At 54.0% G+C, this 27,622-nt stretch overlaps 11 protein-coding genes across 11 annotated transcripts; 7 read left to right on the forward strand and 4 right to left on the reverse strand.

The window, feature by feature from the left end:
* The first annotated feature begins 113 nt into the window (after positions 1–113).
* Positions 114–1,633, forward strand: vma-6 (V-type proton ATPase subunit d). The gene is made up of 3 exons (XM_069374128.1): positions 114–336; positions 404–1,299; positions 1,372–1,633. Exons 1-3 carry the CDS (start codon positions 213–215, stop codon positions 1,453–1,455), a joined length of 1,104 nt encoding a protein of 367 aa, XP_069229380.1. The 5' UTR covers positions 114–212; the 3' UTR covers positions 1,456–1,633.
* A 57-nt stretch (positions 1,634–1,690) lies between these two features.
* WHR41_05524 (uncharacterized protein) lies at positions 1,691–2,518 on the reverse strand (the record flags this gene model as incomplete). Its single annotated transcript, XM_069374129.1, has 1 exon — positions 1,691–2,518. One exon carries the CDS (start codon positions 2,516–2,518, stop codon positions 1,691–1,693), a length of 828 nt encoding a protein of 275 aa, XP_069229385.1.
* A 696-nt stretch (positions 2,519–3,214) lies between these two features.
* Positions 3,215–4,562, forward strand: WHR41_05525 (uncharacterized protein; the record flags this gene model as incomplete). Its single annotated transcript, XM_069374130.1, has 2 exons — positions 3,215–3,552; positions 3,606–4,562. Exons 1-2 carry the CDS (start codon positions 3,364–3,366, stop codon positions 4,560–4,562), a joined length of 1,146 nt encoding a protein of 381 aa, XP_069229386.1. The 5' UTR covers positions 3,215–3,363.
* Positions 4,563–5,355: 793 nt separating this feature from the next.
* Positions 5,356–6,853, forward strand: WHR41_05526 (uncharacterized protein; the record flags this gene model as incomplete). Its single annotated transcript, XM_069374131.1, has 3 exons — positions 5,356–5,495; positions 5,559–6,315; positions 6,371–6,853. The coding sequence occupies 3 exons, from the start codon at positions 5,356–5,358 to the stop codon at positions 6,605–6,607; spliced, it is 1,134 nt and encodes a 377-aa protein (XP_069229383.1). The 3' UTR covers positions 6,608–6,853.
* Positions 6,854–9,361: 2,508 nt separating this feature from the next.
* Positions 9,362–10,561, reverse strand: WHR41_05527 (uncharacterized protein). Its single transcript, XM_069374132.1, has 3 exons — positions 10,163–10,561; positions 9,774–10,112; positions 9,362–9,724 (listed from the first exon to the last, which is right to left on the reverse strand). Exons 1-3 carry the CDS (start codon positions 10,399–10,401, stop codon positions 9,490–9,492), a joined length of 813 nt encoding a protein of 270 aa, XP_069229384.1. The 5' UTR covers positions 10,402–10,561; the 3' UTR covers positions 9,362–9,489.
* Positions 10,562–11,106: 545 nt separating this feature from the next.
* On the forward strand, positions 11,107–12,487 carry WHR41_05528 (uncharacterized protein). The gene is made up of 3 exons (XM_069374133.1): positions 11,107–11,750; positions 11,802–12,111; positions 12,164–12,487. The coding sequence occupies exons 1-3, from the start codon at positions 11,311–11,313 to the stop codon at positions 12,392–12,394; spliced, it is 981 nt and encodes a 326-aa protein (XP_069229377.1). The 5' UTR covers positions 11,107–11,310; the 3' UTR covers positions 12,395–12,487.
* On the reverse strand, positions 12,451–15,183 carry WHR41_05529 (uncharacterized protein; the record flags this gene model as incomplete). Its single annotated transcript, XM_069374134.1, has 2 exons — positions 12,451–15,005; positions 15,063–15,183. 2 exons carry the CDS (start codon positions 15,181–15,183, stop codon positions 12,451–12,453), a joined length of 2,676 nt encoding a protein of 891 aa, XP_069229378.1.
* Positions 15,184–16,467: 1,284 nt separating this feature from the next.
* Positions 16,468–18,968, forward strand: WHR41_05530 (uncharacterized protein). The gene is made up of 5 exons (XM_069374135.1): positions 16,468–16,866; positions 16,917–17,346; positions 17,397–17,873; positions 17,964–18,322; positions 18,387–18,968. Exons 1-5 carry the CDS (start codon positions 16,801–16,803, stop codon positions 18,771–18,773), a joined length of 1,719 nt encoding a protein of 572 aa, XP_069229482.1. The 5' UTR covers positions 16,468–16,800; the 3' UTR covers positions 18,774–18,968.
* Positions 18,969–21,776: 2,808 nt separating this feature from the next.
* WHR41_05531 (uncharacterized protein) lies at positions 21,777–22,295 on the forward strand (the record flags this gene model as incomplete). Its single annotated transcript, XM_069374136.1, has 1 exon — positions 21,777–22,295. One exon carries the CDS (start codon positions 21,777–21,779, stop codon positions 22,293–22,295), a length of 519 nt encoding a protein of 172 aa, XP_069229481.1.
* A 132-nt stretch (positions 22,296–22,427) lies between these two features.
* On the reverse strand, positions 22,428–25,402 carry WHR41_05532 (uncharacterized protein). Its single transcript, XM_069374137.1, has 3 exons — positions 24,149–25,402; positions 23,953–24,096; positions 22,428–23,854 (listed from the first exon to the last, which is right to left on the reverse strand). Exons 1-3 carry the CDS (start codon positions 25,010–25,012, stop codon positions 22,823–22,825), a joined length of 2,040 nt encoding a protein of 679 aa, XP_069229484.1. The 5' UTR covers positions 25,013–25,402; the 3' UTR covers positions 22,428–22,822.
* A 160-nt stretch (positions 25,403–25,562) lies between these two features.
* On the forward strand, positions 25,563–26,780 carry rpl-15 (60S ribosomal protein eL15). The gene is made up of 4 exons (XM_069374138.1): positions 25,563–25,638; positions 25,769–25,855; positions 25,956–26,112; positions 26,167–26,780. Exons 2-4 carry the CDS (start codon positions 25,769–25,771, stop codon positions 26,532–26,534), a joined length of 612 nt encoding a protein of 203 aa, XP_069229483.1. The 5' UTR covers positions 25,563–25,638; the 3' UTR covers positions 26,535–26,780.
* Positions 26,781–27,622: the final 842 nt, after the last annotated feature.

Raw genomic sequence — 27,622 nt, forward strand, 5'->3', positions numbered from 1 at the left:
GCAGGAGTTCGCGCTGTTTAGGGCCTGCCTCGCGCAATTGATGGTCAGGGCAGCGCGCTGCGCAGACGCGATGACGGCCTGGCTTGGCTGCGGCAGCTCGAGCGAGCTTCAACGACCGACATCCAGACCCGGGCGTGAAGGCTGCCACCTTCGCCATCGCATCGCCTCTTGCTAACTCAACTCCGCAACACACCACTTCACACGTCGCAATAATGTCGGAGGGCATGTTCTACAATGTTACCGCCGGGTACATCGAGGGTATCGTGCGCGGCTACCGCAACACGCTGCTCACCGGCCAGAGCTACGGCAACTTGACACAATGCGAGACAATCGACGGTATGCAATACAGGAGACAATGCGCTTGAATTACACAGCAATATCATGATACTGACTGTCCTGCTAGATGTCAAGCTGCAGCTCGGCCCTGCCTACGGCGACTACCTCGCGTCCCTCCCTCCCAACCCTTCGACCTCCGCCCTCGCCGACAAAGCCATGGACAAGCTCGTCGCCGAGTTTCGATACCTCCAAGCCAATGCCACAGGGTCGCTTGCCAAGTTCATGGAGTACTTGACATACGCATACATGATCGACAACGTGGCCCTGCTCATTACCGGCACCCTCCACGAGCGCGACACCCGGGAGCTGTTGGAGCGCTGCCACCCCCTCGGCTGGTTCGAGACCATGCCCGCACTTTGCGTCGCCACCAACATCGAAGAGCTGTACAACTCCGTCCTCATTGAGACTCCTCTGGCGCCGTACTTCAAGGGCAGCCTTAGCCATCAGGATCTCGACGAGCTGAACATCGAGATCGTGCGCAACACCCTGTATAAGAACTACCTTGAGGACTTTCACCGCTTTGTCAACGAGGACCCCGACATCAAGGGCACACCCACATGCGAGGTCATGAGCGAGATCCTGGAGTTCGAGGCCGACCGCCGCAGCATCAACATCACCATCAACTCGTTCGGCACCGAGCTCACAAAGACCGACCGCAAGAAGCTCTACCCGAACTTCGGCCGCTTGCACCCGGAAGGCACTCTCATGCTCTCGCGTGCGGACGACCCTGAAGGTGTACGGATCGCGGTCGATGGTGTGGCGGACTACAGGACTATGCTCGACCAGACCGGCATGGGCGGCTCCAGCGGCGGAATTGGAAACCAGAGTGGTGGTATTGGTGGCGACGAGGGCAAGAGTTTGGAAGACTTGTTCTACCAGAAGGAGATGGAGATCAGCAAGCTGGCGTTCACTCACCAGTTCACGCACTCTATCGTCTACGCGTGGTTGAAGCTGAGGGAACAGGTATGTGTCAATGAGAGTGCTCTAGTACGAGGAAACTACACGACGAGTGGCAAGCTGACATATATCTTCTAGGAAATCCGCAACATCACCTGGATCTCTGAGTGCATCGCTCAAAACCAGAAAGACAGGATCGGCAACTACATCTCCGTGTTTTAAAGAAAGATGGCTGCCCAGATACATCAGTGCCTCTTGTGCGGGTTTTGTGCATTTCCAATGGCGTTCGAGGAGCGAGAGCAGGGAAAAGACTTCTTGTCGAGATATTTTTGACTTATCTTTTGTGTGAGATACCAAGCGTGTAGAATTCAATCGACCAGCCTGATCACCAGGAAAGACACGGACGCGTTCTATCTCTCACCAATACTCAACCATCAGCACATCTAGCCACACAACCTCACCTCAACGCCCTCAGCAAGACCTCCTCAAACTCCTCCGGCCTCTGCATAGGCGGAATATGTCCCGCCTCCTCCAGCACCACAAACTCCGCCCCCTCAATCCCCTCCGCAATCCCCCTCAAAACCTCCACGCTCGACGCCGTGTCCCTCCCGCCCGCTACAACCACACACCTCACCCCACGCAACCTCCCCAACTCCGCCGCATAATCATACCCCCTGATCGCATCCGCAAGCACCCTATACCCCTCCAGCGAGCACGTCCGCGTATGCCCCAGCGCCGCCTCCCGCGCCGCCACATCCCGCGCCCCATCCCCCGGCACCCACCGCGCCGCCGTCGCGCGGCACAGCGAGTCGCCGCCCGAAGACACATCGCTCTCGAACTGCGCGATCCGCTCGCTCCAGACGCTCTTCGTCGCTTCCGGCGAAGTGATCCCCGGCGCGCACAGCGAGACCGCCACGTCGACTTCCTCGGGATACAGCATCGCGTACCGCAGCGCCAGCACGCCGCCGATCGAGCAGCCCACGACGGCTTTCAGGCGGCTGGCGGGAGCGAAGCGTGAAGCGATGGCGTGCATGTGCCGGGCGATGTCGTCCGTGCTGTAGGACTTGGTTGGATCTGAGGGAGGGGGTGTGGCGTTGTGGCCGATGTGATCGAAGAGGAGGGTTTGGTGGCCGGCGGCGTGGAGGGCGCGGACGGTGGAATCCCACATGTGGGAGTTGGACATGAGGGCGTGGGTTAGGAGGATGGTGAAGGGGGAGGTGCTGGGGCCGGAGATGGTGATGTGGTATGTTATTCCGTCGTCTGTTGTGAGGTTGTGGGTGGGCATTTTTGGTGGGCTTGGGTGACGGGGGGACGGTGAGAGGTTGTGATTTGTGGGATGGCTGATGAGAAGCTTTGATATAAATCGGATGTCTATCGTCTATGGCTTTCAATTGAAGTGTGCTTTTCTTCCGTGTTGTGAGTCTCCCTATGTTGTGGCTTCCGAGGTCTTTCTTTCAGTCCCCGCCTCTATGAAGTGTGGAGACTCTATACAGGGTAACCCCAACCCTAACCCTACGAACCATGACCTTTTGTAGTCTAGGATCGTTCCTGTGTAAATGATCCATCTAGTGGCTATTTACTGCTGGATCAGCGAATATCACATCGCTCGGTCAATTAAGAAATGGCCTCTTTTCGACGGTAATGTCATATAAGTGCCGTTCAAGGTTGGTCGTCGTCGTTGATTTGCATTACAAGTGGTCATTTTTGTGCTCAGTCGCCTACCAGTCGGTGCATTGTCGTAATACGACACAAAAACTGACCGCTGCTCTTAGCGGTATGGCATTTTATTTCACGGACAGCCTGAACCCAAGCATGACATGGGCGTAGAAGCTATCGCCGGGGTTATATACAAATAATGCATCATATCATCGCCTTTGTCCTCAATTGACTGGCCATCAAAAGCCCACCCAAAATAGATGACGTCGGATTTCGGCACGATCCTACGCCCGTTAGCGCGCGTCTCCGCCACTCCAACTGCAACTCCAGGCAACAACTCCTTCCAACACAGCCTACTTCACATACATTACCTACCTTTACTTTCCCTCACACCCTCGACATTATCCACATTCCCTTTGTAATCACACCTCCTTCTTCTCATACCTGAATACCTCACGACTTCGACCCGCCACCATGTCTGGCGTTCATGGCCAAATGCTGGGCCACCTCGTCCGTCGCGGCGTGTCTGCCGCCCAGGTGCACTTCTCCGAAGCAGGTCCAGAGCCCACCGATGGCGGTAAAACTATCATCGTTGACTTCAACCCGCGGAAATACCTGCCTGTCATGATCGTGGGCATTATTACTGCCCTTCTGATCGCATCCGTACGCCTCTCCAGCTGCCATCACATGACGCGCCGGGCTAACCACTCTCACAGGTCCGCTACACTCTTGGTGAAGTGATCGCTTCTCTTGCCATGATCGAGTCGCCCTCTGCTACTGCCATCATCGAGTCCAAGCCTCAGAAGTATGCCGATGAGCCGGATGCGCCGCTCGAGAAAGAGTCTATGCTGCCGGCAGAGGCAACGGCGGACCAGGATATCGAGATTACTGTCGTCAACCACAAGCCGGTCACTGCCAGAATCTCTACGGCCATCCGCCACCTCCACAGCGTCGGTGGCTTCTTCGGGCGCTGGAGGGGAGCGGGTGTTGGTGCTGTCTACCACATGCTTCACGCCATCATGACCAACTTCCTTGCCGGCTTCATCGGCTTTGGAATTGCTGGCCACGCACTCATGCACATCTTTTCGTCTCTCGCCCTTGCTCGTGTCCACATGGCCTGGACTCACAGCATGATCGCCGCCCCCAGCAGCAAGTCTTGGTTGCGCCGCATGGTCCCCCGTAAGCAATGCAAGGCCATCCTTCTTCCGACTCTGGCCTTCGCTGTCTCCCAGCAGGTCACTGTTATTATGCCCATCGCTGTTGCTTTCGCATTTGGCCTTCCTCAGCACATGCAGAATGGAAGCTTCGACTTTGTGAACACCGAGCTTTCCCGCGCGGACGCTGCTTACTGGATGTTCGCTCTGCTGTCTATCCCTCTGACCGCCATCTTCGTTGCACTGGCCATTCTCCTCCCTGCGTCGGTCACTCTGACCCGCATTGAGGCAGCTCTCCTTCCTGAGGACCAGGAGACTATCGTCCCCTTCGACCGTAGCCTTGTCCTCGGTGACCTCGACCTTCAGACTCGTGGCGCATGTCGCTCCGTCTTTTTGCAGGCCTGGAAGTCTTTCGAGCCCGCCGCTAGACTCAGGCTCATCAAGCTCTACGCCCAGATGTTCTGTCTCCAGATCTTCATCGGCCTTGGTGGCGTTGTCCTCATGGCGTTCTTCATGTAAAGCGCAAAACATGAAAGTAGCGACAAGATTGGAAGCCAGACACCAGGAGTACCTCACCCAGCTTAGTTTTCCTTTATTCTATACATCAACATTCAATCCATCTCACACAGAATTTACAATTTCAGTCTCTCAATTCTCACTGCGAAAACGAAGATTCGTAACACGGCAATCAGGCAAGGCAAAGGACGGAGCAGCCGGCAATGCTGCCATAGAGGCATATAAACTCCGCATAAAATGACGGCATGACGGAGATCTGCAAGAGAATAGAGAAAGATTGCCGACATTCAGGCGCGTTCCTTGCATAAGCGTATGTTGGGTGCACGAAGATTCTTCTTATCGCCACGTTTGCCTCTAAGATGCCGCATTCCGAGAGGCATATTTGATAATGGCGTGGACCAGAGCCTGTACCCCTCTCTCAAAGAGCGCCACAAAAAAGCAAAGCGGCAGGTCGAAACGCTCTTCGTTGAGCTGACGTTGCTTGGAAGGGCAGCCGCAGCAGACGCGCGGGGTGGCTCGACTTTCCCCCGCCCAAACTGCCCCAATCTTCCTCAAATCGTGGGTCGGAAACAAGACTCTCGACATCACCGCTACGAATAGTGACCTCGAGCCCTGTCACCCAACCCTCTTCGCTAGTAAATACCACTTCGTCACTGTGCTGTGCTGTTCCTGTCTACTGAAGGTTTGTTTCGCGTTGACACATTTCCTCTCTCAATCTCTACTTGCCCTTTGTGCCTTTCCAGTTTAGCTTTACTGGACCTGCACCTGTACCAATCCGTCTACGTTCACCCAAGGGATGGCCAAATTCGAACCGCCTCTGCCTAATCCGGCGTTGTTTACCAATGAGCAGCATGAGATCTTCATGGGAGAGTCGCCGGAGCTCGACCCTAAACCAAACGAATGTATAGTCCATGTAAGATGTAACGGGATTTGCGGGTAAGCTCACATCATCCCAACAAGACACATTCGACGAAGCGCCCTGACCAACGATGCTTCCAGCTCCGATGTTCACTTCTGGCACACTGGCCGCATCGGCAGCCTCGAAATCCAAGCCCAACACTGCCTGGGCCACGAAGGCGCCGGCGAGGTCGTCTGGACCGGCTCGGACGTCGCCCATCTGAAACCTGGCGACCGCGTCTCCATCGAGCCTGGCGTCCCCTGCGGCCACTGCTTCGAGTGTACCAGCGGCCACTACAACCTGTGCCTCGACGTCAAGTTCTCCGGTGTCCCGCCGCACACCGGCAGCATGCGCCGCTACCACGTCCACCACGCCGACTACCTCCACAAGATGCCCGACCAGCTGACCTACGCGGACGGCGCGCTGCTGGAGCCCTTAAGCGTGTCGCTGAGAGGGTTCGAGCGTGGCCCGCTCAAGCTGGGCGAGGCGGGCGTCGTTTTCGGCGCGGGGCCGATCGGGCTTATTTCTCTCGCTATTGCGAAGGCGGCTGGTGCGTGTCCTTTGATCATCACGGACCTGGACCGCGGGAGGCTGGATTTTGCCGAGAAATTCGTGCCTGGCGCCGTTGGCTTGCAGGTCGACCTGAGCAGGTCTCCGCAGGAGATGGCGGTCGTTGTGCGTGAGGCTGTCGCGGAGAAGGGAGGCGATGTGCCTCGCTTGGTATATGAGTGTACGGGCATACAGAGCAGTGTCATCACTGCTTCGTATGTGCCAAGGCCTGCGGGTGAGGTGATTGTCATTGGTGTCGGAAAATCGATCATGAATGAGCTGCCTTTCATGCACTTGTCGATGGCGGAGGTGAGTCTTCCCAGAACTGCTGGTCCCAGCCAGAGCCATGCTGACATGACAACAGGTCGATCTCAAATTTATCAATCGCTACCACCACTCGTGGCCCACAGCGATGCGCCTTCTCGCGCACGGCGTGCTCGATCTCAAACAACTCATCACGCACCGGTATCCCTTGGAGAAGGCCGACGAGGCTCTGAAGGCTTCGGCTGATAGGTCATCGGGTTCGATCAAGATCCACATCGAAGACGGAGATGCGCAGCAGGTTGGCGGTGGAGTCGTACTGAATCGGGCGTATCTCTAGATTTTGATTGGAGAAATTGTTAGACGACATCTCTCCATCGTGATTGTTCCGTCCTGCCTCGGGTGATACGTGGGAGCGAGGGGGTAGTTGGTCTTTATACAGGCGTGGGTGTCGCCCTTGCCTTCGCCGCGTTCAGCAGCCTTTCCATTTTCTCCATTATCGAGATCCGTCGATCATCAAACGCCGGGTCCTTGTATATAGGAAATTTGAGCCCCTTTAGAATGTCTGCAATGCTCATCACTTGTGTTACCAGAGGCTCTGGATTCTCAACATCAGTAATTGAGTAATTTCTGCGTGAGTCAGCGACGACCGCCCAAGGATCGGCTCCGCATTCCAGGAACGTGCCGAAAACAACAGAGATTAAATCCTGTGAGGCGTCGAAGGATCCCAAGTGGACTGCATAATACATCCAGAAGATAAAGACTTGCCAAATGCTGTAGTGACACGGGCCGGGCCTTTCGATTGGCTTGTTGACGTCAATTCCGCTTTCAATGAGTCGGATAGATATATCGCGACACAAGTCTAGGCTTTCGGGGAAGTACTTTTGCACGTCAAAAAGGTCACAGAATATCTCATACCAATACAGTTCCAGACAGAGCTGCTTCTGCCCGATCGTGAGCGAAGCGATGTGTGCTTCTAGTAAATAGTGAATAAGACCGGTACAGTCATAAGACAGCAGATGAGATAGCAGAGTGCTATTCTGCAGAGCCGTCGTCGGCAAAGCCACAAGCTTGTATTTTCGAGACGCAATATTGGACTCAAGCTTTTCTGCAGCCCAGTGGTGCTGATCGATGCTCGAGATAGTGTTACCGAGGGCATCTGAATAAGACACTGCTGATATCAGAGCGTCCTTCGAAGATATCCGTGGATACTTGAAGTCATTGTCAAAGACATCAAGCACGAGGCTTCCGAATTCAGTTACCCCAGGCGCGCAACTGAGAACTCTTAGGCGCAAGTTCCAGGCGGTCGATTCTTCACAGAAATGACTTCCTGCTAAATCAAGTAGTATGTCCTGTTCTGCTTTTACCCGGAAGAACTCATACGTCGTTCGGTGGCTGAAGGTCACAAAGTTATCACGACGCTCCCAGAGATCTTCTCGAACTGCGAATCGATCAAAAGGCGCTACAAAATCTCTGCACCACTTGTTGACGCAAGTGATTGCATAGCTCTCGAGCCTCTGCATCTCGGAGAGGTTCTTTGGAGTCCACTGGTATGGAACTGAACCATTTCTCTCGACATCCTCCTCCAAGAAGGCAGTTTCCAGCAAAGAAGGTAACAAAGAATCGTGTAGCATCATTAGAATCAAGCGAGCCGTGTACACATGGTAAATGGGCTCGATGCTGTCGAAGATGTGCTGGTAGAAATCTTGCAGCTCGGTTGGATACGCTTTGAATCTCTTTTGCAGCATCCCCACACCTGTCGCCTTCATCGATGCCTCTTCTCAGGTCCTTGACAGCAAGCGTCACCCATAGAAAGACTCCTTCTGCTTTTTGGCGAATATATTGCCGGAATGTAGCTAGTTCGCTTCTTTGCAAATTTACGGCTCCTCGTCTTGGAGCATTGAGCGTATCAGTAATATAGACGTCGATGTCTTGCGACGTCAGCTCGTGGAGAGTAGATTGAGTGTTAGCATTCTTCATATATGCTGTCCTGAAGATGTTCCAAGGGCGACTCGAAACACAGATTTTGACGGCTGACGATGTGTTCAGAGCATCCAAAGCAGCGATGAGTTCATTGTGGTCTCCCTCCAACTCATCGAGTCCGTCGATCAGGAAACAAAATCGCGATTCGATCGAGACCTCTTTGAGAACCAAGCGGAAACCGTCGAGAAGCTCCTTCCTCGTCCAAGGTTTTGCCCTTCTCGATCGTTCCAAGCACTTCCATCTCACAGGGAACGTCGATGACACCAGCTCAGGGTGTTGTTGCAAGATTTGATACAAAAGAGCCCGGAGAAGGCCTTCCTGTGACTTCTCCAGCTTGTCACTTCCCGCCTTCCAGAAAAAGAAGGCAGCCGTCAAGACTTCCTTGCCTGCCCATTTGCGCAAGCACCGCTGCGTCTGGTCATTTTCTAGGAGAAACTTCATAAAAGTCGACTTTCCCGAGCCTGCTTTGCCATGGATCCAAAATATTTCTTCCGAAGTCTCCAGCTAGTACCTAAGTCGAGTCGCATACCCCTTGAGACGGTGGCATTCGCACACTTGAGAGTCATACCAGTCATTGAGCTTCGAGCAGCGATTGCAAAGGAGGCGTTTGGAGTGCTCGTCGAAAAGCCAGTCAAATGTGCCCGGGTGATTGTCCAGAGGACGGTCATGGTAGCGCTCCATGCCGTCAAAATACAAGCTGTCCAGGATAGTATCTGACGCCAGAAAATCCTCATCAGCACGTGTAGACTTGTTGTCGGAGCTAGATGGTGGCTCACAGACCTCTGCGGTTGAATTCACCTATGTGGACGTCTCCATAGACGTTGCCGTTTATCACTCGAGCTTGATCACGCACGACAGTTCCATGGTATTGGTTCCGCGACGAGTAGGTCCTCTCGAGTGGGGAATTCATTGCGAAGATTATCCGATTGTAGGCAACCATGCGACGCTTCCATGGTATCTAGTAGGGCAGGGAGGACAAGGTTTACAGACCGGGGCCGATAAAATCAAGCTGAAGGGCAAGGCTGAGAATCTCAGCGTGACGCATGAAGCCTAAGCGCCCAAGCTGTCTCAGGTGCTGTGATTTAGCGAGGTACTTTAAGGCATCTCTGCATGTCTTGGTGCGCCTTGCAATATTGTTCTCATATTTAGGGATGTTCTCTCTAGTATACAAGCTTGAGCCGCCGAAAAGCCGTCTGACGTCGGGTTGCAGTAAACCCATCGACTTGGATGTGCTTACACTCAGCACACGTACGCAGCGTATGCTAGGAGAGATGCAGCCAGCAAGATACCCGCACGACCCATGGAGGCAGACGGCGAGGCTGCTGAGTCGGAGTCACTACTTGCAGCTGTCGCGCTGGCACTTGCGCTTGTGCCTGAGCTAGAGGCGGTGCTACTCGGGCTGTCGTCTTCAGCTGAGTGTGCCTCAGTAGCCGCAACGAGCGTAGCCTCGTTACCGCTGTCGCCAACACAGTGCCTTGTCTATGTCAGTAAAGTTTCTCAGAAGTCATGGATGAACGACATACAGCTCGTCACCATCGTTGTGGCAGTCATTGAAGCTCTCGGGGGGATTGTTCTGGTCCCACTCCGAAGTCACTTCCCACTCATCGCTGCCGTCCAAGCAGTAGAGCTCAGTCTCGTCGTGGGCGTGACAGCTCGTTACTGCAGGCGGGTACGCCGAGGACGAGGACGAAGAGGATGTAGTAGTTCCGTTCATGGCAGAGGAGCCAGTCGCAGCCGCCGCGGTCGCGGTGGCAGAAGTTGTTGAGTGGGACTCATCGTGGTCATGGCTGTCATCTTGCTCACCCTCATCCTCGGACGAAGCGAGTGCCAAAGTGGCATCGACCTCCCCTTCGACACAATGCCTGATTATTGTAAGCTCGAGCTTCAGCCAGATAGGTCAGGTGCAACTTACAGCTCCTCTCCATGGCCATGACAGTCTTCGAAATCGCTCGGAAGGGTCTCGGCAGTCATGCCAGATGAAACGACCTCCCACTCGTCATCGCCATCGAAGCAGAAGAATTCGCCGGCTCCGTGCTCGTGGCAGCCGGTAACCTCAGCTGGAAGACTGGAAGCACTGCTGGTGGTAGAAGACGACTGTGCAATCGCAGAAGCCGCGAAGGCTGTGAGAGCAAGAAGCTGTGAGGAATGCATCGTTCGTGAAGCCAAGTAAAAACGAAAGTACACGAGCTGCCGTGCACGTGAGGGTTTGCGACAAGCGATCGAGCACCGGAAGAAGATTGGTGGCACACCAGCGACGGCCGCTCTATACACTCACCTTATCCATCAAGGTCATTCAGCAAGCGGGCTCTTTCTCGCAGGGAAAACTTGACCAGGCGCTTGGCTGATGCTTGTTCTAAACGCCATTGAAGCCATGCTCCTAGTTTCAGCAAGTTGCAATCTCGTGAATGGTGAGCCAAGAAAGATAGCGTTCTGCACAAGAAGCGAAGGAACCCAACGTAGTAAATACGGATGGGTGCCAAGAGTAAGTGAAACTACCTTGATGGTTCTTTCGGCCAACACCTTCCGGGCTTTGATCGATGCAAAAAAGGATAATGCCATGAAACATGCGGTTCTGTAGGTTGCAAGATCGAGGGTATGATCGGCTTGCGGCGCGAGGTACGCTCCATGGGGCACGTCAAGCTTTGCGCAGGCCAAATATGACTGTCCAGTATGTCGAGCACCTCGTTTGCACCCTCTCTTCTGAGGCCAAGCACAATTGAAAATACGCGGAAGACTGTATCTTCCGCATGAGAGTGTGTAATTAGTAATTGACATGCGAATACAGGCTTCGCATAGCTCGGAGACTTCTTATACAGTATACAGAGCAGTATAAGGTAGCTGCTCAGCAGCTCGGACACTTTCGAGCACCGCGTACGAAGCCCCGGAAACAATGCAACCACGGAGTGATCCACGAACGGGGCTCTAGGCGAAATCGTCCGACGAAAACAATATTTAAAAAGTCGATTAGAATCTGCTCAGGGAACAGGAGAAGTTGTTACATTGTTAGTAGGACACAGCCGGTTGCTTTACCTCTTCGAAACCCACCCGTTCAACCGTCGCATGCTCCATCCTATTGTTGCGAGCGTGAAAATCACCATGACCACCTCTCCCAAAATCTACGATGCCCTCATCATCGGTTCCGGCCCAGCCGGTCTCTCCGTAGCCCTCGGCCTCGCTCGCCAACTCTACACCGCCGTCGTGTTCGACTCGCAGCAATACCGCAACCACCCAGCGGACCGCATGCACAATGTCATCACCTGGGACCACCAACCACCGGAGAAGTTCAGGGCCAGCGCGCGACAAAATATTTCCGACCGCTACAAACTGATCGAGTTCCGTCAGGCGCGCGTCGAGACGATTCGGCAGCTCGATGACGGCACGTTCGAGGCGATTGACGGGCAGCAGAGCAGGACGATAGGAAAGAAAGTTGTACTGGCGACTGGGGTTACTGATCTCGTTCCGGCGATTGAAGGATTCAGTACTCTATGGGGGAAGTCTATGTTCGTGATTCATCGCTCCCATCTCTCTATCCGTCTACTGACAACGTTTAGATTCCACTGCCTGTTCTGCCACGGCTACGAAGAAGCCGGCGGCCAATCTGCTGGGATCTTTGCTTCTGGGATGCTCACTGATCCTAACATGGCGTTGCACATGGCGGGGATGGCTGCGTCACTGGCGAAAGATGTGGTCCTCTATGCAAATGGCGACGCGAGCGTCGCAGAACGAATGAAAACTGCCAGCGAAGGCAAGCGCGTGACTGTCGAGCCCAGGAAGATCGTAGCGATCGAGCGCAAAGAGACAGAGCGTACGGACGTGCTCGTGCATTTCGGAGATGGCGAGGCGAGAGAGGAGACCTTTCTGGTGAGTACTCGCGCCAGCAACCGCTTGAAATGTTGCTGACCATGAGCGATAGGTTGCGGTTCCACCGGCGGAGGTTAATGGTCCATTTGTGGAGCAGCTGGGGCTAGAGATCACTGAGCAGGGGTTCATCAAGACCATTTCGCCTTTCTACGCCACGAATGTGCCAGGCGTGTTCGCAATCGGTGATTGCGCGACGCCGTTCAAGGCGGTACCACAGGCCATCGCGATGGGAACATTTGCTGCCGGTGGAATTGCGGGCCAACTGGGCCAGCAAAAGTTGTAGCGTTTGGAGTCGTGAAAAGACCGTAAAGTATGGGTAATTAGGTGAAGTGTCTGAACTCATTTGATCTTGAACTCCGTCCACGAATCCGCGCGCGAGGCTTTCTCCAATCGAGCCCATTTGCCACTCATTATACTCGGAACGACGGCTTCTCCAACGAGTGTGTGGAACCAAGGCTCGCCCGGGATCTCTCTGAGAATGAACGGCCGGCTGGCGCTCAAAGGCACGACGATCTTATCGCCGACTTCCAGACACGCCGGACCCAATCCCAAAAATCCCGATCTCGTTTTGAAGAAGTCTCTCTCCCGGCTCTTAGCATTGTACTCGTGAAACTCAATATCGATATCGCCCGCCTCGAATTGAGTGGGCAGCTTTTGGACCTCGGCGATGTTTGAGCACCCGAGGACGTCCTTGCGCATTGGGGCGTCGAAGTTCGTTTTGTTGAGGTAGAAGCGGCCGTGGGTGCCACGAGCGTACGCGAACAGGTTACCGAGCTCGCGGGCAACTTCGAAGTCATCCTCAATCGTTTTCCTGTGATCCGATTTGTTGCGGTTTTTGAAAGCTGGCTTTAGCCTTTCGGGCACGAAACGCTTCTTGTCTCTGAAGCGGGAGACTTTGACGTTCCAGCGATTTTCTACGTATGTAGCATCTAGGCTGACATCGATAGAAGAGAGCTTGCCTTCTTTGAAGACGTACTCTAGGTCCTCTTTCCGCTGGTGTTCATAGGACATGACTGTGTCCCTTTTTGAAGGTTTGATCCTTTCCTCCAGCTCTAAGATGTGACTTCGACGGCCTTCAAGAAGATAGTCGAGCAGCAGTAGACCAAGCCGCGGATTCGAGTCCAGATCGTGCTTCGTCCGTTTCTCGCTCTCATACAGCTTTTCGAAGTCGTATTCTAACTCTTCGAGAATCCAGTCGATAATTTCACCTCTAATTCCTCGACTGTTGTAGATGAGACAGCCGCCGGGAGATTGTTCAAATTCGGGAACATTTTTGCCCATTGTGCGCTTTTCGATGACGTCGAAGTACCAGGCACGGCAATGCATTGTCCGCGGTATGTCGTGTTTGAATCCGTCCTGGGTAGAAGTGTGACTGGCTCCGCTACTCAGCTCGACGTAAGGCATTGTCGGTGGTTTGTCGTTGAGAAGACCGGCGTTGTATTTCAGCCTCTCTGGGGTGTCTTGTTTCTCCCCGGCCGCATCGAGTATGTTTCCTGTCTTCTTGCGCGAATTGATTACGTTTCCTGTCTTAAGCAGGCAAGTGAGATCCGGAATCCAGGTGGGAATGATACCTTCAATCCGATCTCTGCCCCAAACCGACCGTGTGATGCGCTGATCGATCAGCACGTCGACGGTGGAGGATTCCTTGATGAGGTAGAGAACAGCTTCTTCAAAGACTCTGATGACGCTATGATGATAGTCCGGCGGCATAGCAGCACCAGCGGTGGACGCCATACCCAACAATGCAAAGATGCGGTCTCTTGGGTCAGTAGAATTGAAGGCTCCGGCGAGTACGAGCAGCTCGTGAAGGGACTTGGGCGCGTTATGCCCGAGTTGTTGGAATGTTGTGAGCGGATGATTGGCGGCCCCAAACAGGTCATAAAAGTGGTCCCATGTCACAGCATGTCTCCCGATATAGACATATGGTTTATTGGCCGAGAAATGGTACTCCTGTATGCACCAAAGTCTCCGCCACCAAACCTCAGACTTGCCTTTTGAGTCGCTCTGAAGTCGAAGCCGCTGAAGGTGATTTCGTAGTTCCTCGGCAGCATTTTCGTGCTCAGTCTCTGCCAGGCCTGGAAGCATGCAGAGCGTAAGTCCGATGTCCTCGTCGATGTCCTCGTCATCTTGAAAGGCCCGCGAACATGTGCGCTTGCCAGGATGAAAGTCGACGATCCAGATGATGGTCCTCAGTGCCTTGGCATAAATGTGGCGCATCAAGAGCAACTGATGGTTACGCTCGTCGACGTCTTGCTGATTGATACATATCACGTCGACCCAAACGAAACGATCTTGCGTGGTCATTCGGAGGCGTTTCAAGGCACGCCACAAATGTTCCGAAACATAACAATTTCTGAGATCCCCGTCAGGTATCTCGCGAATGGCCTCCTCCGTGCCCCAGCAGTACGACAAAGCTTCATACTTGGGCGGCGCGTTGAGGCTGTGATAGTGCAGGAAGCAGCTAAGTGGGGCGTCTTGTTCGCCTTGTGCAATTCGCAGAATACGGAACTCGTCCTCAGTCACTGAGAGTTTCCGATAGAACTGTGAAGAAGACGCAGAAATCGCGCGCGGCCTGGCTGCAGGGCCGCCGACGCGCGTGTAGTCAAGTGCTTGGTGACTAGGATGCACTGGAGCATCTGGGGCATCCAAGGACATGTCCAGTGATGACTCATCTCCGGAATCAGAATCACTGCACTGCTCAGAAGGGGTCATTTCTTTGAATGATTGTGGATTGGTGGGCGGCGTTTCCGATACTGACGCTGTTCGCGCGACTGGAGCCGTTGATATCGATGCTGGTGGTGATAGCGAGCATGCTGTGGTCGGTGTGGCTGAGAATGGAGAATACGGCATTGCGATCGGACTTGCTGTCACGTCTCGTAAGAAGTCATCTCTCACTGTAAGGTGTCAGCAATGCTCGGCAGTGGAAAAAAAAGGAGAGAAAACAATCGTACCTTGGGATTCGCTGAACGTGATTGTAACCTTGTGCCATTCTTGGGTAAAGCTTGGCGGTACTGTGAATTGCTCCAATGGATTTGCCACGGGCGGACTGGATCGATTGGACCGAATGGACATGAGCCAGGATGACGAACTCCGTCGAAGTGGTGCTGGTTCTTCGCTGGAGGATGACCTTTTTTTGTCGGCCTTCTTCACCTCGGCTTTGACTTCCTTATATTTGACTCTATCCCATTTCATCCAGGATGCTGTAATCTCTACATGCTTGATTTTCCAATGAGAAGCAGGACCGGGGCCTTTGAGGGTGATTGGAATGGTCACAGAAGTCTCTGCGCTTGACTCCCATAATTTAATCCATTGCCTCTTTTGTTTGTGAGTACCGCGATGCATCCAAGCGACGGATTCTATTTCGTACTCGCGTATGAATTGTTTGCCTCGGATTTTGCTGTGGAAGAGTGCGTAGTCGTTGGAATTTGAAAACTCGTACGACATGGATTTGTGGTGTGTCTGTTGGTGGTCGTTACGACATCTAACTTCTGACACATTCATCTCGCCGGTGTGAAAATCAACAGTCCAAGGAGTTTGCGTGGTATCATCCCTCCACGGATGGTGGCTCGCCAACGAATCTCTGAAGACATGGTTGAGGATCACATTGTCGTTCTCATCAAGCCATGTGTAGTCGGACGATTTGACTCGAAGCTTCGGTCGCAAACAGTCGATCACCTCAGGTCTGAGCTCTCCTTCCCCTAGAACAATAATGACAAGGCCTTCCATCCGGACGTCGCCATCGCCATGCTGCCTGCTTGCAGGTGAAGCAGAGCTTCCCGGGGAACGGCTGCTACTGTTGGTGCGTTGTGCAACGAGAGGGTCCATTGACAATGCAATTTGCTCTGATGCAAACCATATCCCGTGGTGAATCAGGCGATGCGCGTCGGAGTCCAGGGCACATGAAACCTGCACCGCACGATCCAGATCCGGGCATATTCTATCTCGCAGCCATCCAGACGGCGTGACTCGCAGGGAAAGTTTATTCGTGATACTGGTATCAAGTGTATATGATGATAGGTCCTCACGGGATGCGACACAGGGCCGGGAGAGAAAAGGCTTGATGAGCGGCCTTGCGCTGGGTTGCAGAGCGTGGCGGCTCGCGTGCCAGGACAGCCGCGGGGCGGCCTCTGGCAGCAGCCTCGCCAATCGCTGATTTTAATAGGACACCGGAAGCCATGAATAGTGTGCCATCTGCGCTGCAGCTCGTTCTGTTCCCTATCGGCGCTGGTGGCTTCGGTGGTGGTGTTGGCGTTGGTGGGCGTGCAGGGATGCCGACTTCCCACGTGTTGCCTCAGGCGCATGCTGTTGGCTTTCGAATCGCCCGCCTCCGTTCTCAGCCATTGCAACCGACTTTGGTGTGACCAGATCTGGACGATGGTATCTCGCCACACCCGCGTTCGCATAGGCTTCCGCATCCACCGGACACCGGACTGCCTGCTCCCGCCCGTCGTTGGCCAGTGAAGCCATGCTGTATGCACGCCGGCGAGGCTGCAAGTTGCCCGCCCAGGCCAGCATGGGCGTGCGGCCGCGAGAACACCTGAGCCGCAGCCACTCGAGAGTGATGCGGATCGAGGCGCCCTCATAAGCCTCGAATACCACGCAAACACGACGCCTGTTCCTCCTGTACACACCCTACGTCCCTACATCCATCCCTGAACGACGAACAAGCTGATGCCTTAGAACTCCATCATGGGCCAAGCTGGCAGCTCTTTTTTCTGGCCGGGCAGAGATCCAGAGGCGCGTGGAGCAGGAAAGGTAAAGAGGGTTTGCGCCTATGGGCATCGCTTCGACTCACATTTTCATAGACTCTAGAAAAAGCACGTCGGCATTTCATGCGATCGGTCGATGACTCTGGATTCAACTGGCTTGTCCTTATAGTCGCGGCTTCAGGATTCTTTACAGATTCCTACAACCTCTTTGCCTCCAATGTGATCCTACCGGCCCTGTCCTACGTCTACTGGGGCGAGGGACAACACGAAACAGCGTTATACTTCAACCTGGCAACGCTGGTAGCGTCCGCGTTTGGTCAGCTTGCTTTTGGCTACTTTGCAGATAGATACGGACGGAAGTCGCTATACGGCATCGAACTCATCATTGTAATCACAAGTACGATTGGGCTTCTTCAGTGCTCAAACGGCATCTCAGAAACAGTGAATGGCCTCACCGCGCACACGTGGGACATTGATGGCTGGATATTCTTCTGGCGAATTATCATGGGAATAGGGATCGGCGCAGGTGAGATCGATGAGACTGTATGAGTGACACCGTGCTCATGTCATTACCAGAATATCCCCTTAGCGCTTGCATTGCAGCAGAGTGGTCATCTACAGAAGCCAGAGGCCGCATGCTTGCCACTGTATTTTTCATGCAGCCACTAGGTCAACTGTGTGCTTACGGAGCTGGTTTAACAACACTGCAAGCCTTCGGCGACTCGAAGATTGAAATTGATAAGCAGTGGCGATACGTCGTCGGTATTGGGACTCTTCCGACGCTTCTGGCACTCGGATTTCGCATTTTCATGCCTGAGAGTGGCAGGTACACGTACGAAGTCTTGCGGACTACGCCCCTGCAAAAGATTGAGCCTACTGGTACACGCCATGATGACTCGGATGCATCTACACGAATCCAGCAGCCCGAAAATCAAGACGAAGTTGAAGACCAGATTTCCTGGTCCAAGATGTGGCATTTCCTCTATGTCGAAGGCCACTGGGCCGATCTATTCGGAACGTCGATGTGCTGGGCGCTCTTGGACTTTGCGTTCTGTGAGTTCGCCTCCGTTTACCTCCCTTCACCAATCATTTCAATACTCCAAAATCTCTGCAAAAATTATCACATGTCTAACAGCTTCGTAGATGGATTAGGCTTCAGCGCCCCTTCGACTCTTGAGAAACTGTGGGCTTACGGGCCTATTACCGACGACGCCACAGAAAAGTCCATCGAAGTCAAGTTGAGAGAAAATATGAGACACGGCATCTTCACATTCTCGATCGCCGCCATCGCCGGGTCGATTTTCGTCATCGCGATCATCGACTGGGTCAATCGTAAGCACATGCTTACGTTCACATTCTCGCTGCTCACCATCGTGCTGGCCTTGGCAGCAGCAACATTTGACAAGCTCTTTCAGAAAGGCGAGTTGCGCATCGTGCTGATCATGTTCTGGAACTTGATATCTTTCCTGTTCAGCGCTGGACCGAACACGTTGACGTTTATCGTAAGTCCATCGCTAACACGAGTTCAATATTGATGCTGCCTCGCGAGCCACTGACAACCTCAAGATCCCAGCCGAAGTTTTCCCAACAAAATTCCGCTGCACCCTCTACGGCTTCGCCGCCGCCTTCGGCAAGCTCGGTGCCGTTCTGGTGCAAATCGTCATCCTCAACATCCCGTCCCTCAGAAACGACCCCAATTCGTCCGATATCCAATATTTGCTGGCCTCCTATGCGGGTTGCATGGCCTTGGGAGCGCTGTGCTCGCACTTCTTCGTGCCCAAGGTCCAGAGGAGATCTAATGCGGAGAACACAAGACGAGGATGTTTCTGCGGCACACCCTCGACGCCATTTTATGCAAACATCCCCTTACAGGAGCTACCGCCAGAGCAGACGAGGTGGCGACGAAAACCCAAGGCGACTGATGGTGAAGAGCTTCGTGCTCTTCCGGCTTGATCATGACGCTCGCCTGGTGTAATGCGGATAAATGTTTGGTAGCTGTTGCTCAGTCTTAGTAAAGATTTAATACGGGTAGTTACGATCGGATTGCAAAGGGCGTGTGTGATTCCGGTTAAGGATTCGTTTCCGAGGACACGCGATTCTGGCTCCGTGACCTGCCCGGCGAACATGCCCGTGAAATATTTAAGACCGTAACAGGTCAGAGATGTATATCTTCCCTTCGCAATGGGTGACGGAGGTGAGCCGAGCGAGCGCGCATCGGCTGCCCATCCCGCCCACTGTTTCAGCGCTAGAGGATTCGAGTACTCTTCACGCTGTCCCAGAACCAGAACATATGATAATCCATTGTAGTGCATACAGTCCACTCTTCTGTCTGTAGGGAAGATAGATGGCATGAATCACTCTAGACCCTGGAAGTCGGCCGTTTCCCTCTTACTCTGTTTGAACGGCACGTACCATCAATCACCTGCTCGACGCCACCAAAGCACCATCCCCAAGATCACTTGCGATGCCTCTTTCCGAGGCCGAACTTCTAGATCGCATTCGTAATCGTGCCCAAAGGTTGGAAACCCCTTCGCAACGGACACCAGACCGTGAAACGAATCTCAATAATGCAGACAACACCAAAAGGTAATTACAGGAGGATGGCCATCAGACTTGGGGCTGGGTGATCTACCGCTCTACCTACGAGAGTGACGAGGAATGGGCGGAATTCAAGTGGCGACTTCGCTATCACATTGAAGACACCCTACGATTTGATAATGCATTCGACATGCAACAAAGCTTGAACTATCGAGTCTTTGAAGACCGGGATCAGTTCGACAGAGTGCATCCTTCTGCCGTCCTCGAGCAATTCACGTAATGGGTCGCGACAGCGCCACAGGAACAAGGTGAAGGCAACATATGGCACGCTCACAGCGATACGACTACTGCCTTCACGGTGACCAGGAAGCACTAAACTCTGTCATCGACGAGCCAGCATCTCGAGCGGATACCTTAGGCAATGGGTTCTCTAACTTGGGTTGTCGAAGGATCTTGGGCGGAATGAGACCGGGGCACGCCTCCGGCCGGGACGAGCGAGACCATTGCTGGATGCGTATTACGTACAGAGCCTTAGACCCCAATGAGTACATGGGAGTTAAGGCTTTGACCTTCAACCTCGTTGATATGGTCTCTCAGCAACAAGTCGTGCCTCGATATCGGACTGCGCGCGGACCGCTCCTTGGGCTTGAACGTTGAGACTGATTAGTGCGCCTGGAGTTGGCTATCAATGCTGTCAGCCTCCGAGAGCATATCGAGTCTACAGTGACGACTCAGATTGCGTGCTGTCAGACTCTCCGGAATATGTCATCAACAACAGCGATCATCAGCGTGCTAGGATTACAGACAAAGCTACTCCTAGTACTCCCTTCAACAAGTACAAAGTACACGAGTGCGGGTCCTCACGCTTTTGGCTTAGCGGCAATTCGACCGCCTGCTCAACCTGAGGCACTTGATTTTGCCAAGAAAGATGAACCTCACTCTTCCCGACAGCCCTGCCACGACGTAGCCATAACCATTTACTTGAAGAAGGGTCTTTGTCCCACACTTCACTTCATGTACCATCGCACTGGCACAGTATCGAGGAAGATAACGTGGGTACCATGCTTTTCGTATGTGACCTATTGACTGGGATCATCCCACGCCCGTGGCGCCGGTCACCCCACCTGCAGGATCCGGCTGCGCCTCGCGTGAGCCTGTCCATCTTTAGCAACCACGCCATGCAGGTTGACTCGACGCCTGGGTGAGCCTCTTACATTGCCATCCCCTGCACCCTTGCCGATTTATGGCCACGCCATCACAAGATTACTATTATCGTAGTGCTTCGCCTTCGACCACTCCACTCGAAGCTGTGCAAACTGCTGCCCGGATAATGTGGTGCGCCCGGCTTGAGTATATGATGACTTTCTTTCTTGGTTTTCTTAGTTGGCACCTCTTGGAGTCTTCCACACATCGTACGCAGCATACTTTCGACTCGAGGCGGCCCAACTCGGGCTGGAGCCCGCGCACATCTCCTTGCTATCTTTCGCTTATGCAATGCTCTCAAGCATGATTTCCTACGTCAAACATGTGCCGTTAATGACTCTCATATACACGATTGGAGTAAGAGCCAGAATTCCACAATCATTTGAAAGCAACGTTGATGTCACTGGCTCCCGGATTCACCGTCAAACCACGGACTCGCTCCATCTTTTCACGGTTCACGCCGCTTCCTGCCATACTAGTACATCGCTGCCAGAGTCATTCTCCAGCATAGCCCACCCGAGCCGCATCGCCAACAGCTTGGCGACAACTCTATCAGGCGTACCTGAGGGTGTACCGCAGTCAGGCTCCAGTTTTGGCACCGAACCCTCAGCCCCGACGCCAGGGCTCCACAGCAGAGGATCGACCGACTTATCGTCTCACCAACGAAGCGTTACCACCTCGCCCCTGCGTACTAGCACTTATCAACCACTTCCTCTTGCAGTCACTAATGTAATAACGGAACCTTCCTCGGACTCAGACCAACTCCTTGAAACATCTGAGCAAGCTGCTTCATCTCCAGAAAACGCATTCACATCTCTCATTGCATCACCGAAATCAGTAATGTCGGCTCCGCAGTCGGCGGAAAGACCAGAAAACGCCCTTGATGTACTGCTTTCTGCTCTGCCTAGCGACATCGCATCAAGCATCGAGGCAGGATACAACGTCTTGACACAAGAGCTTGCCGCCACAAGCAACCCCGGTGCAACACGACCTACATTCAACCCTGCTGGCATTCCAACCTCGATATCCCAACCAACGCAGCATGGAAGCACTTCGCATGAGCGTCCACAGTCGGAATACACAGCACGGCCAACCTCACAGCCTAGTGATCGCCCGAATCGTACATCATCACCGACGGCGGACGAAACGTCAAGGCCAACATCACCACCACTGTTCCGCCCTACGTCAACTCCATCTGATCAGCCTGCGACTCAAATGCCTACCACCCTCTCGACGATGACATCTTCCACGGCGATATCGCCCTCCAGCACCACAACATCCACAAACGCCAGCAACTCCACCACGAATGCCGAAGCCACACGACCCAGCGTCTCCCCCTCCCAACAGCAATCCAACGGCACCATAGCCGGTGTCGCGACTGGCGCAGCCGCCGGTGTAGTCCTAATCGTCCTCGCCCTCTTTTTCTTCCTCCGCCGCCGACAGCGTAAGCGCGCCGCTACACCGGACCCCAAGCAAGCTTTCCCAGAAGTCGCCTGGCTCTACGATCCACCTCGTTCGCCGCCGAGATCTATTTCGCCGCCGCCACAGATCGGAGCGATCGCAGGGATTGGCCCGACGCGGGTACCGCAGCGGAGCAGCAGCTCGCACGCGCCGGAAGTGGTCGTACCAGAGAGTGAGCCGCTTATGGCGCCGGGGAGAGCGGCGACGAGGGATAATAGCCCAAGTGGTGGTGGGAGGGGGAGGAGTGCAAGCCCGGGTGGACCAGCGAGGTGAGCGTTGTTTTGAGAATGATGAAGAGATGTAATATTGTACGCGCGCATTGAGATACCACGCCCAAAAAAGGCTCATTAGATTTCTTGAACTCAGCATAGGGCTTCGAGGGATACGCGAGCATGGCGTTCATTGTTATGTAGTTTTCTCTTCGAAACTCATGTATTACGATACGCGAGCGAGTCTGCGCTCAATTTACACTACGTTTGCGATTGCTAGCATTTATACAATGGGGATAGACCTGCCTCCTTGGATCATCCAATAGGCCAAACTCCGTAATTAGAACAATGATTCAGATCCTTTCTAGCTCCCGATGTGTATCGCCGAACTCCTAATTGAGATCCCGTGATATCATGACCCTATGTTTTGTGAGCTGGTCCGCACGTACAAGTTGAGTACAGCTGCTTGCAGTGCCAAATCTCCGACCGAGGAGCCGCGCCTCTAGGTACGGGTGTCTGAGCACTCAACCTGCCTACGCCTCAGGTTCGACTTCATCAGCTGACCACGCCCACGTCAGAGCGTAAAGATGATCAGCCAATGTGCGCCTCGTCGTGCTCAGCCAGTCTACCCAGCCACTTAGGCCCTTGGCCGTCATCCCACAAGCCACCGGGGCCTCGAGGTAACGCGCGTTCGCCCTCGATCAGAACCCTTGGCCCTCGCCCCGACTGCTCGACCTCCATTATCCATTCAGGCTTGCTCGTGCCGTCTTCCAGCACACGCTGCAGCTCCGGCGGCCTTGAGGTCTTTTGCACTTCCGCCGCCAGCTCTGGCAGGACGGTGTCGTGAAGATTGAAGTCGCCGCGTAAAGTGGCCGCCACGCCGTCGGCCCAGCGCAGACCGATATGTTGAGAGATGAAATCGAAGCGGCCGAGGATCCAGGCTAGCTGCGCTATGGCTGCTGACGAGCTTGCGTTCATGGCGTTGTTGCCGTTGCTGGCACTTTGGCCGATGCGCTCGAGGACGCAGGTTCCCGCAAAGAAGAGAGGCCAGATCGAGTTGTAAGCCGTAATGAGGACACACGGTGATGAAAAGGCAGGTCGTGAGTGGCCCAGAGATACTGGGATAGTTGCGCAGATTTCGTCTGTTAGTTGACGGCGGATGGCGCGGAAGTATGAGTGCTGAGACTGGCGTGCTGCAGGGGAGGGATTGAAGCGGAGAGCGAGCAGCTCTTGTGTGCGGGTGACCATGATTCGCACACCTCGACACATGTTCCAGACACCCGGGGCTGGGAGGCAAGCATATGCGTGGACCATCCCGTTCCAAACCTCGGGGGAATCGTCCACTTGTAAGTCATAGTATCTCCATCGTTCTTCCGTCGCCACTGTGTCAATGCTCCATTGCACCATGCGCCTGTCGATGTCTGCAACCTCGGCCAGTGCTTGCTCGTCGGATATTTGATTGATCTTGAGTTTGTGCTCGAGTTTCGCGTAATCGTAGCAGATGTCGCTGATGACGTCTGCAGGACGTATGAGATCGGGATCTTTATCCTGCGCTTGAAGATCCACATTCCATTCTATCAGGAACGGCGGTGGTTCAAGTTCATCCCAGATGCAATGTATCAACTGTGATATCTTGATTAGCCTGGTAATCGCACGGGTACGGATATTGATCCAGGGTGGGAATGATATAATGGATGTAAAGGATCTAGAGCCTCACTTACTATCTGCGATCGCGTCTCCCTAAACAACGCGCGGCCTGCGGAAGACTTGAACTGAGCTTTGCCTCGCATTTTCAACAGCTGCGTGGCGCCTGCAACATGCGCTTTCCATGACTGAATGGATTGCTTGCTGTCACATACGAGGTTCTGGTCACTAGAGTCAGCAGGTGAAAAGCTAGAACTTGAGGGGTGTACCCACCTCGAAGAAGCTGAGCATAGATACGGCAATGAGACTTTCGTCCGTCTTACTTCGCTCCGGATCCCGTAGTGCCGTGTTGAGGAGTGTGATTGCGTTCATATACATGCTTCGTGACCATGCTCGGCCGTGGGGAACATTCTGCACGTTCTCCAACGCCGCCATCCCGCATGCCTTGATGGCCATAGTTAGGCAGGGATCCAGCCGCGGGGTTTCTGCATATTTAAGAATGTAGTCCCAGTGCCCGCTTGCTGTGAAGCAATTAAGAAAGTACGAGGTGGCGATCTCATCAGGCTTGGGTCCGAGCGCTGCCGGTATCGAATACAGGTCGTACTCATGTGCGTCATCTCCTAATGTTGATTGCGAAGAGGTCTCACGTAATGGGAAAAAGTAGGTCTCGAACTCTCCGTACACATCAACGGTGCCCTCGCTACTTGACGAGGAATCGCTGTAACAAGTCTGAGGAGTAAGGGTACCCGACGGCGTCGCGGATCCTGAACAGAGATTCAGCTTCCCGAACTGTCGTCTAGATTGCGGTATTAAAGATCGTTCGGAACGCGCTTGTGAATTTTGAAAGCTAGGCACTTGAGTGGACCAGGTCGGGTCAGGAGTCGGGGTTGCAGTGCTAGACTTGGCGAAGTTTGTATGTGAAGTGATTGGTAGCACCTGCTGTGCCTTTTTCCTCTCGGCTTTTCGGGTGACAGAAAGGGTTTCATCCTGTATTTGCAAGCCTGTGGTGTCGCGGTACCCAGAGCAGGGCTTGTTGAGCTTCACACATCGGGAGCAGGCAGGCTGCTCGAGAGTGCACTTCTTCTTCGCTTTGCGACAGTTCTCGCAGCCAGCAGATGGCTTGCCGCGGTAGACCATTTTGCTAATATGTGGAGCAGATATTGAGTTGATCGACGTAGTTAGCTCGCCTCAGATTGGGATCAATTTGGCGGCGACACAGTCGTACTTGGGATTAAGAATAATTGACGATATATCGCATCCTCGGTCACGAGACAGCGCTTTTCGTTTCCTCAAGACGACATGGCAGATAAGACACCGCCAGGGTAGTGCGAGCGGTACGGATGGAGTTCAGCTGAAGGCACAGCCTCCTGCGCATGTCCTAGTGCGAGGCTTCGGCGATTCCAGAAGGTAAGCGGCATCCAGATATCTTGGCCAAGTCTCGGATGAATAGCAGGTAGACAACACGGATGACAACTCAGACAGGACAGAGACTCTGCTGACCTCCCACCACGCCGTCCCTGTGGTCTCCGACGTGGTCTGCCACAGCCGCGAGGTGCCTTCGGCTGTCATCTCGCGACGCCGAAAGGCGGGCTCGCGCACCGGCCCGCGGCCCGCACCGCAAAAGCCCATGACACTAGCGGCCCTCGAAGCTGCCAAGCATCCACACCTGCGCGAAATCGTTTTCACGCAGCGCCTTTGGTGAATTTGAAGATTCGACTCGACAAGGAAAGGGACACCACCTACCACCGCCAAATACCGACAAGGTATGTACGAACACCGCGACGAGTAGCACACATCGACAAGCGCAACGCACAATTCGCCGATCGACCGCACCTCGCCGCACCGCCTGCACCCGCACAGTCGCAGCATTGGCTAACAGCGCAATTTGTACAGATGGGCGCCCACAAGTACCTCGAGGAGCTGCAGAAGAAGAAGCAGAGCGATGTCATGCGCTTCCTGCTCCGCGTTCGCTGCTGGGAGGTACGACAAACCATCACCTGAAAAAGAGCGACATAAGACGCTTCGTCCGTCTGTGTCTTGGGGTACTCGTTGAACATTTGCTGAGAGTACTTTCATACAGCTCCGCCAGTTGAACGTCATCCACCGCGCCTCGCGCCCCAGCCGTCCCGACAAGGCTCGCCGTCTGGGCTACAAGGCCAAGCAGGGCTACGTTATCTACCGTGCCCGCGTCCGCCGCGGTGGCCGCAAGCGCCCTGCCCCCAAGGGTGCCACCTACGGTACGCAGGAGCAATGCACATGTCGATAAAGTCGCAGTACTAACTGCAGAACAGGCAAGCCCACCAACCAGGGTATCAACCAGCTCAAGTACCAGCGTGCCCTCAAGTCCACCGCTGAGGAGCGTGTCGGCCGCCGTTGCGCCAACCTGCGCGTCCTGAACTCCTACTGGATCAACCAGGACTCCACCTACAAGTACTACGAGGTCATCCTCGTCGACCCGCAGCACAAGGCCATCCGCCGTGACGCCCGCATCAACTGGATCGTCAACCCGGTGCACAAGCACCGTGAGGCTCGCGGTCTCACCGCCACTGGCAAGCAGTCCCGTGGTATCAACAAGGGCCACAAGTACAACAACACCTCTGCCGGCAGGAGAAAGACCTGGAAGAGGCAGAACACCCTGTCCCTGTGGCGCTACAGGTAAACGGTTTCTTGAAGTTGGGATTTGGCAGGCGTTTCTGTTTGTCATTTCTCGCTCGGGCTTCCGGACTACTACGAATTCCCAATGTCTTTGGCGTGTGCGGTGGCATATGGAATGGGCAAAATCGACATCACCTTGCATAGCAGGGCGTATGCTAGTACTCCTGGGAGGAATTCAAAAGCCCATATTCAACCGCGTTCAAGCTGTGTTAGTGCGTTTTTACAAAAGTTCTCATGTTTGATACCCCTACCCACGATCTTCGAAAGCCTGTCATCGTGTCCCAATAGTTGCCTCTCATCAACAAGCGTGGAGTTCATGCCGATGGGATAATAGTCCATTTACCAGTGGCTCCAATGGCAACCGGGTTCTGCATTACGCTTCCTTGGCGACATTGAGATAGGGGACTAGGTTTGTTGTCACACAATCGAACCCCACGGCCAGCGAAGGCAAGGTGTGTACGCCCATCGGTGGGGTGATCTCAGCCTTGACGCCAATATCTCACACAAAATGTCAATACCAAACGCCTGTGGCGCGAGCGGCAGGACAGAGCCAGAACAATGCAGTATGATGTATCTGGCCAAATCATGGTCTATTACCAAAAAGTGAACCCTGAGAAGACTGTAGGTACGGGGCAATGCTTGTTCGGTCAAAGTCGCAAATTTGGCGATCGTTCGTATTCGTGATGCGCTTGTCACGTTCCAGTCAATTATGGGGAAAGGCCGGACATTGCAGCATGCTGTTGCGAGTCAAACAGTACGATCGAAATACTTCGCGTGTTCTGCTTGTTCTATTCTTAATACGCAATCGTAGCCCTACCACTGTTCCTTCTTTATCCACTCCCTACCCGAGTGTGAAGAAGTGGCGTCTGCATCTTGAGCTGCCGTGCTTTCCCCCTCGCCTTGACCAACACACTTCTTGGCCTTTTGCGTTCACGGCACCTCTTCCGACTTCGATCAGTCATTCGACCGTTGACAGGGCTGACGCGTTTCTCGCGGAGCGACTACCCCCTTGGTGAGGGGAAGCGAAGTGGGAACTCCTTCGGGCGGCACTCCTTCAGGGCGTGGAAGCCCGGACTACGTCAGCTTTAAGGC

Source organism: Cladosporium halotolerans (assembly GCF_011745625.1).
Source record: "Cladosporium halotolerans strain TM138-S3 chromosome Unknown Sca15, whole genome shotgun sequence".
NCBI classification, from domain to species: Eukaryota; Fungi; Ascomycota; class Dothideomycetes; order Cladosporiales; family Cladosporiaceae; genus Cladosporium; species Cladosporium halotolerans.

Coding starts and splice junctions, on each gene's coding strand:
- vma-6 (XM_069374128.1), top strand. CDS start 213: ATGTCGGAGGGCATGTTCTACAATGTTACCGCCGGGTACATCGAGGGT. Junction 337..403: donor ACAATGCGAGACAATCGACG/GTATGCAATACA, acceptor CTGTCCTGCTAG/ATGTCAAGCTGCAGCTCGGC. Junction 1,300..1,371: donor GGTTGAAGCTGAGGGAACAG/GTATGTGTCAAT, acceptor TATATCTTCTAG/GAAATCCGCAACATCACCTG.
- rpl-15 (XM_069374138.1), top strand. CDS start 25,769: ATGGGCGCCCACAAGTACCTCGAGGAGCTGCAGAAGAAGAAGCAGAGC. Junction 25,856..25,955: donor TCCGCGTTCGCTGCTGGGAG/GTACGACAAACC, acceptor ACTTTCATACAG/CTCCGCCAGTTGAACGTCAT. Junction 26,113..26,166: donor CCCCAAGGGTGCCACCTACG/GTACGCAGGAGC, acceptor ACTGCAGAACAG/GCAAGCCCACCAACCAGGGT.
- WHR41_05530 (XM_069374135.1), top strand. CDS start 16,801: ATGGGCCAAGCTGGCAGCTCTTTTTTCTGGCCGGGCAGAGATCCAGAG. Junction 17,874..17,963: donor GCTCTTGGACTTTGCGTTCT/GTGAGTTCGCCT, acceptor ACAGCTTCGTAG/ATGGATTAGGCTTCAGCGCC. Junction 18,323..18,386: donor CGAACACGTTGACGTTTATC/GTAAGTCCATCG, acceptor GACAACCTCAAG/ATCCCAGCCGAAGTTTTCCC.
- WHR41_05528 (XM_069374133.1), top strand. CDS start 11,311: ATGCTCCATCCTATTGTTGCGAGCGTGAAAATCACCATGACCACCTCT. Junction 11,751..11,801: donor ACTCTATGGGGGAAGTCTAT/GTTCGTGATTCA, acceptor GACAACGTTTAG/ATTCCACTGCCTGTTCTGCC. Junction 12,112..12,163: donor CGAGAGAGGAGACCTTTCTG/GTGAGTACTCGC, acceptor CATGAGCGATAG/GTTGCGGTTCCACCGGCGGA.
- WHR41_05527 (XM_069374132.1), bottom strand. CDS start 10,401: ATGCATTCCTCACAGCTTCTTGCTCTCACAGCCTTCGCGGCTTCTGCG. Junction 10,113..10,162: donor CATGGCCATGGAGAGGAGCT/GTAAGTTGCACC, acceptor TACAATAATCAG/GCATTGTGTCGAAGGGGAGG. Junction 9,725..9,773: donor CACAACGATGGTGACGAGCT/GTATGTCGTTCA, acceptor GACATAGACAAG/GCACTGTGTTGGCGACAGCG.
- WHR41_05532 (XM_069374137.1), bottom strand. CDS start 25,012: ATGGTCTACCGCGGCAAGCCATCTGCTGGCTGCGAGAACTGTCGCAAA. Junction 24,097..24,148: donor CTATGCTCAGCTTCTTCGAG/GTGGGTACACCC, acceptor TCTAGTGACCAG/AACCTCGTATGTGACAGCAA. Junction 23,855..23,952: donor GGGAGACGCGATCGCAGATA/GTAAGTGAGGCT, acceptor AAGATATCACAG/TTGATACATTGCATCTGGGA.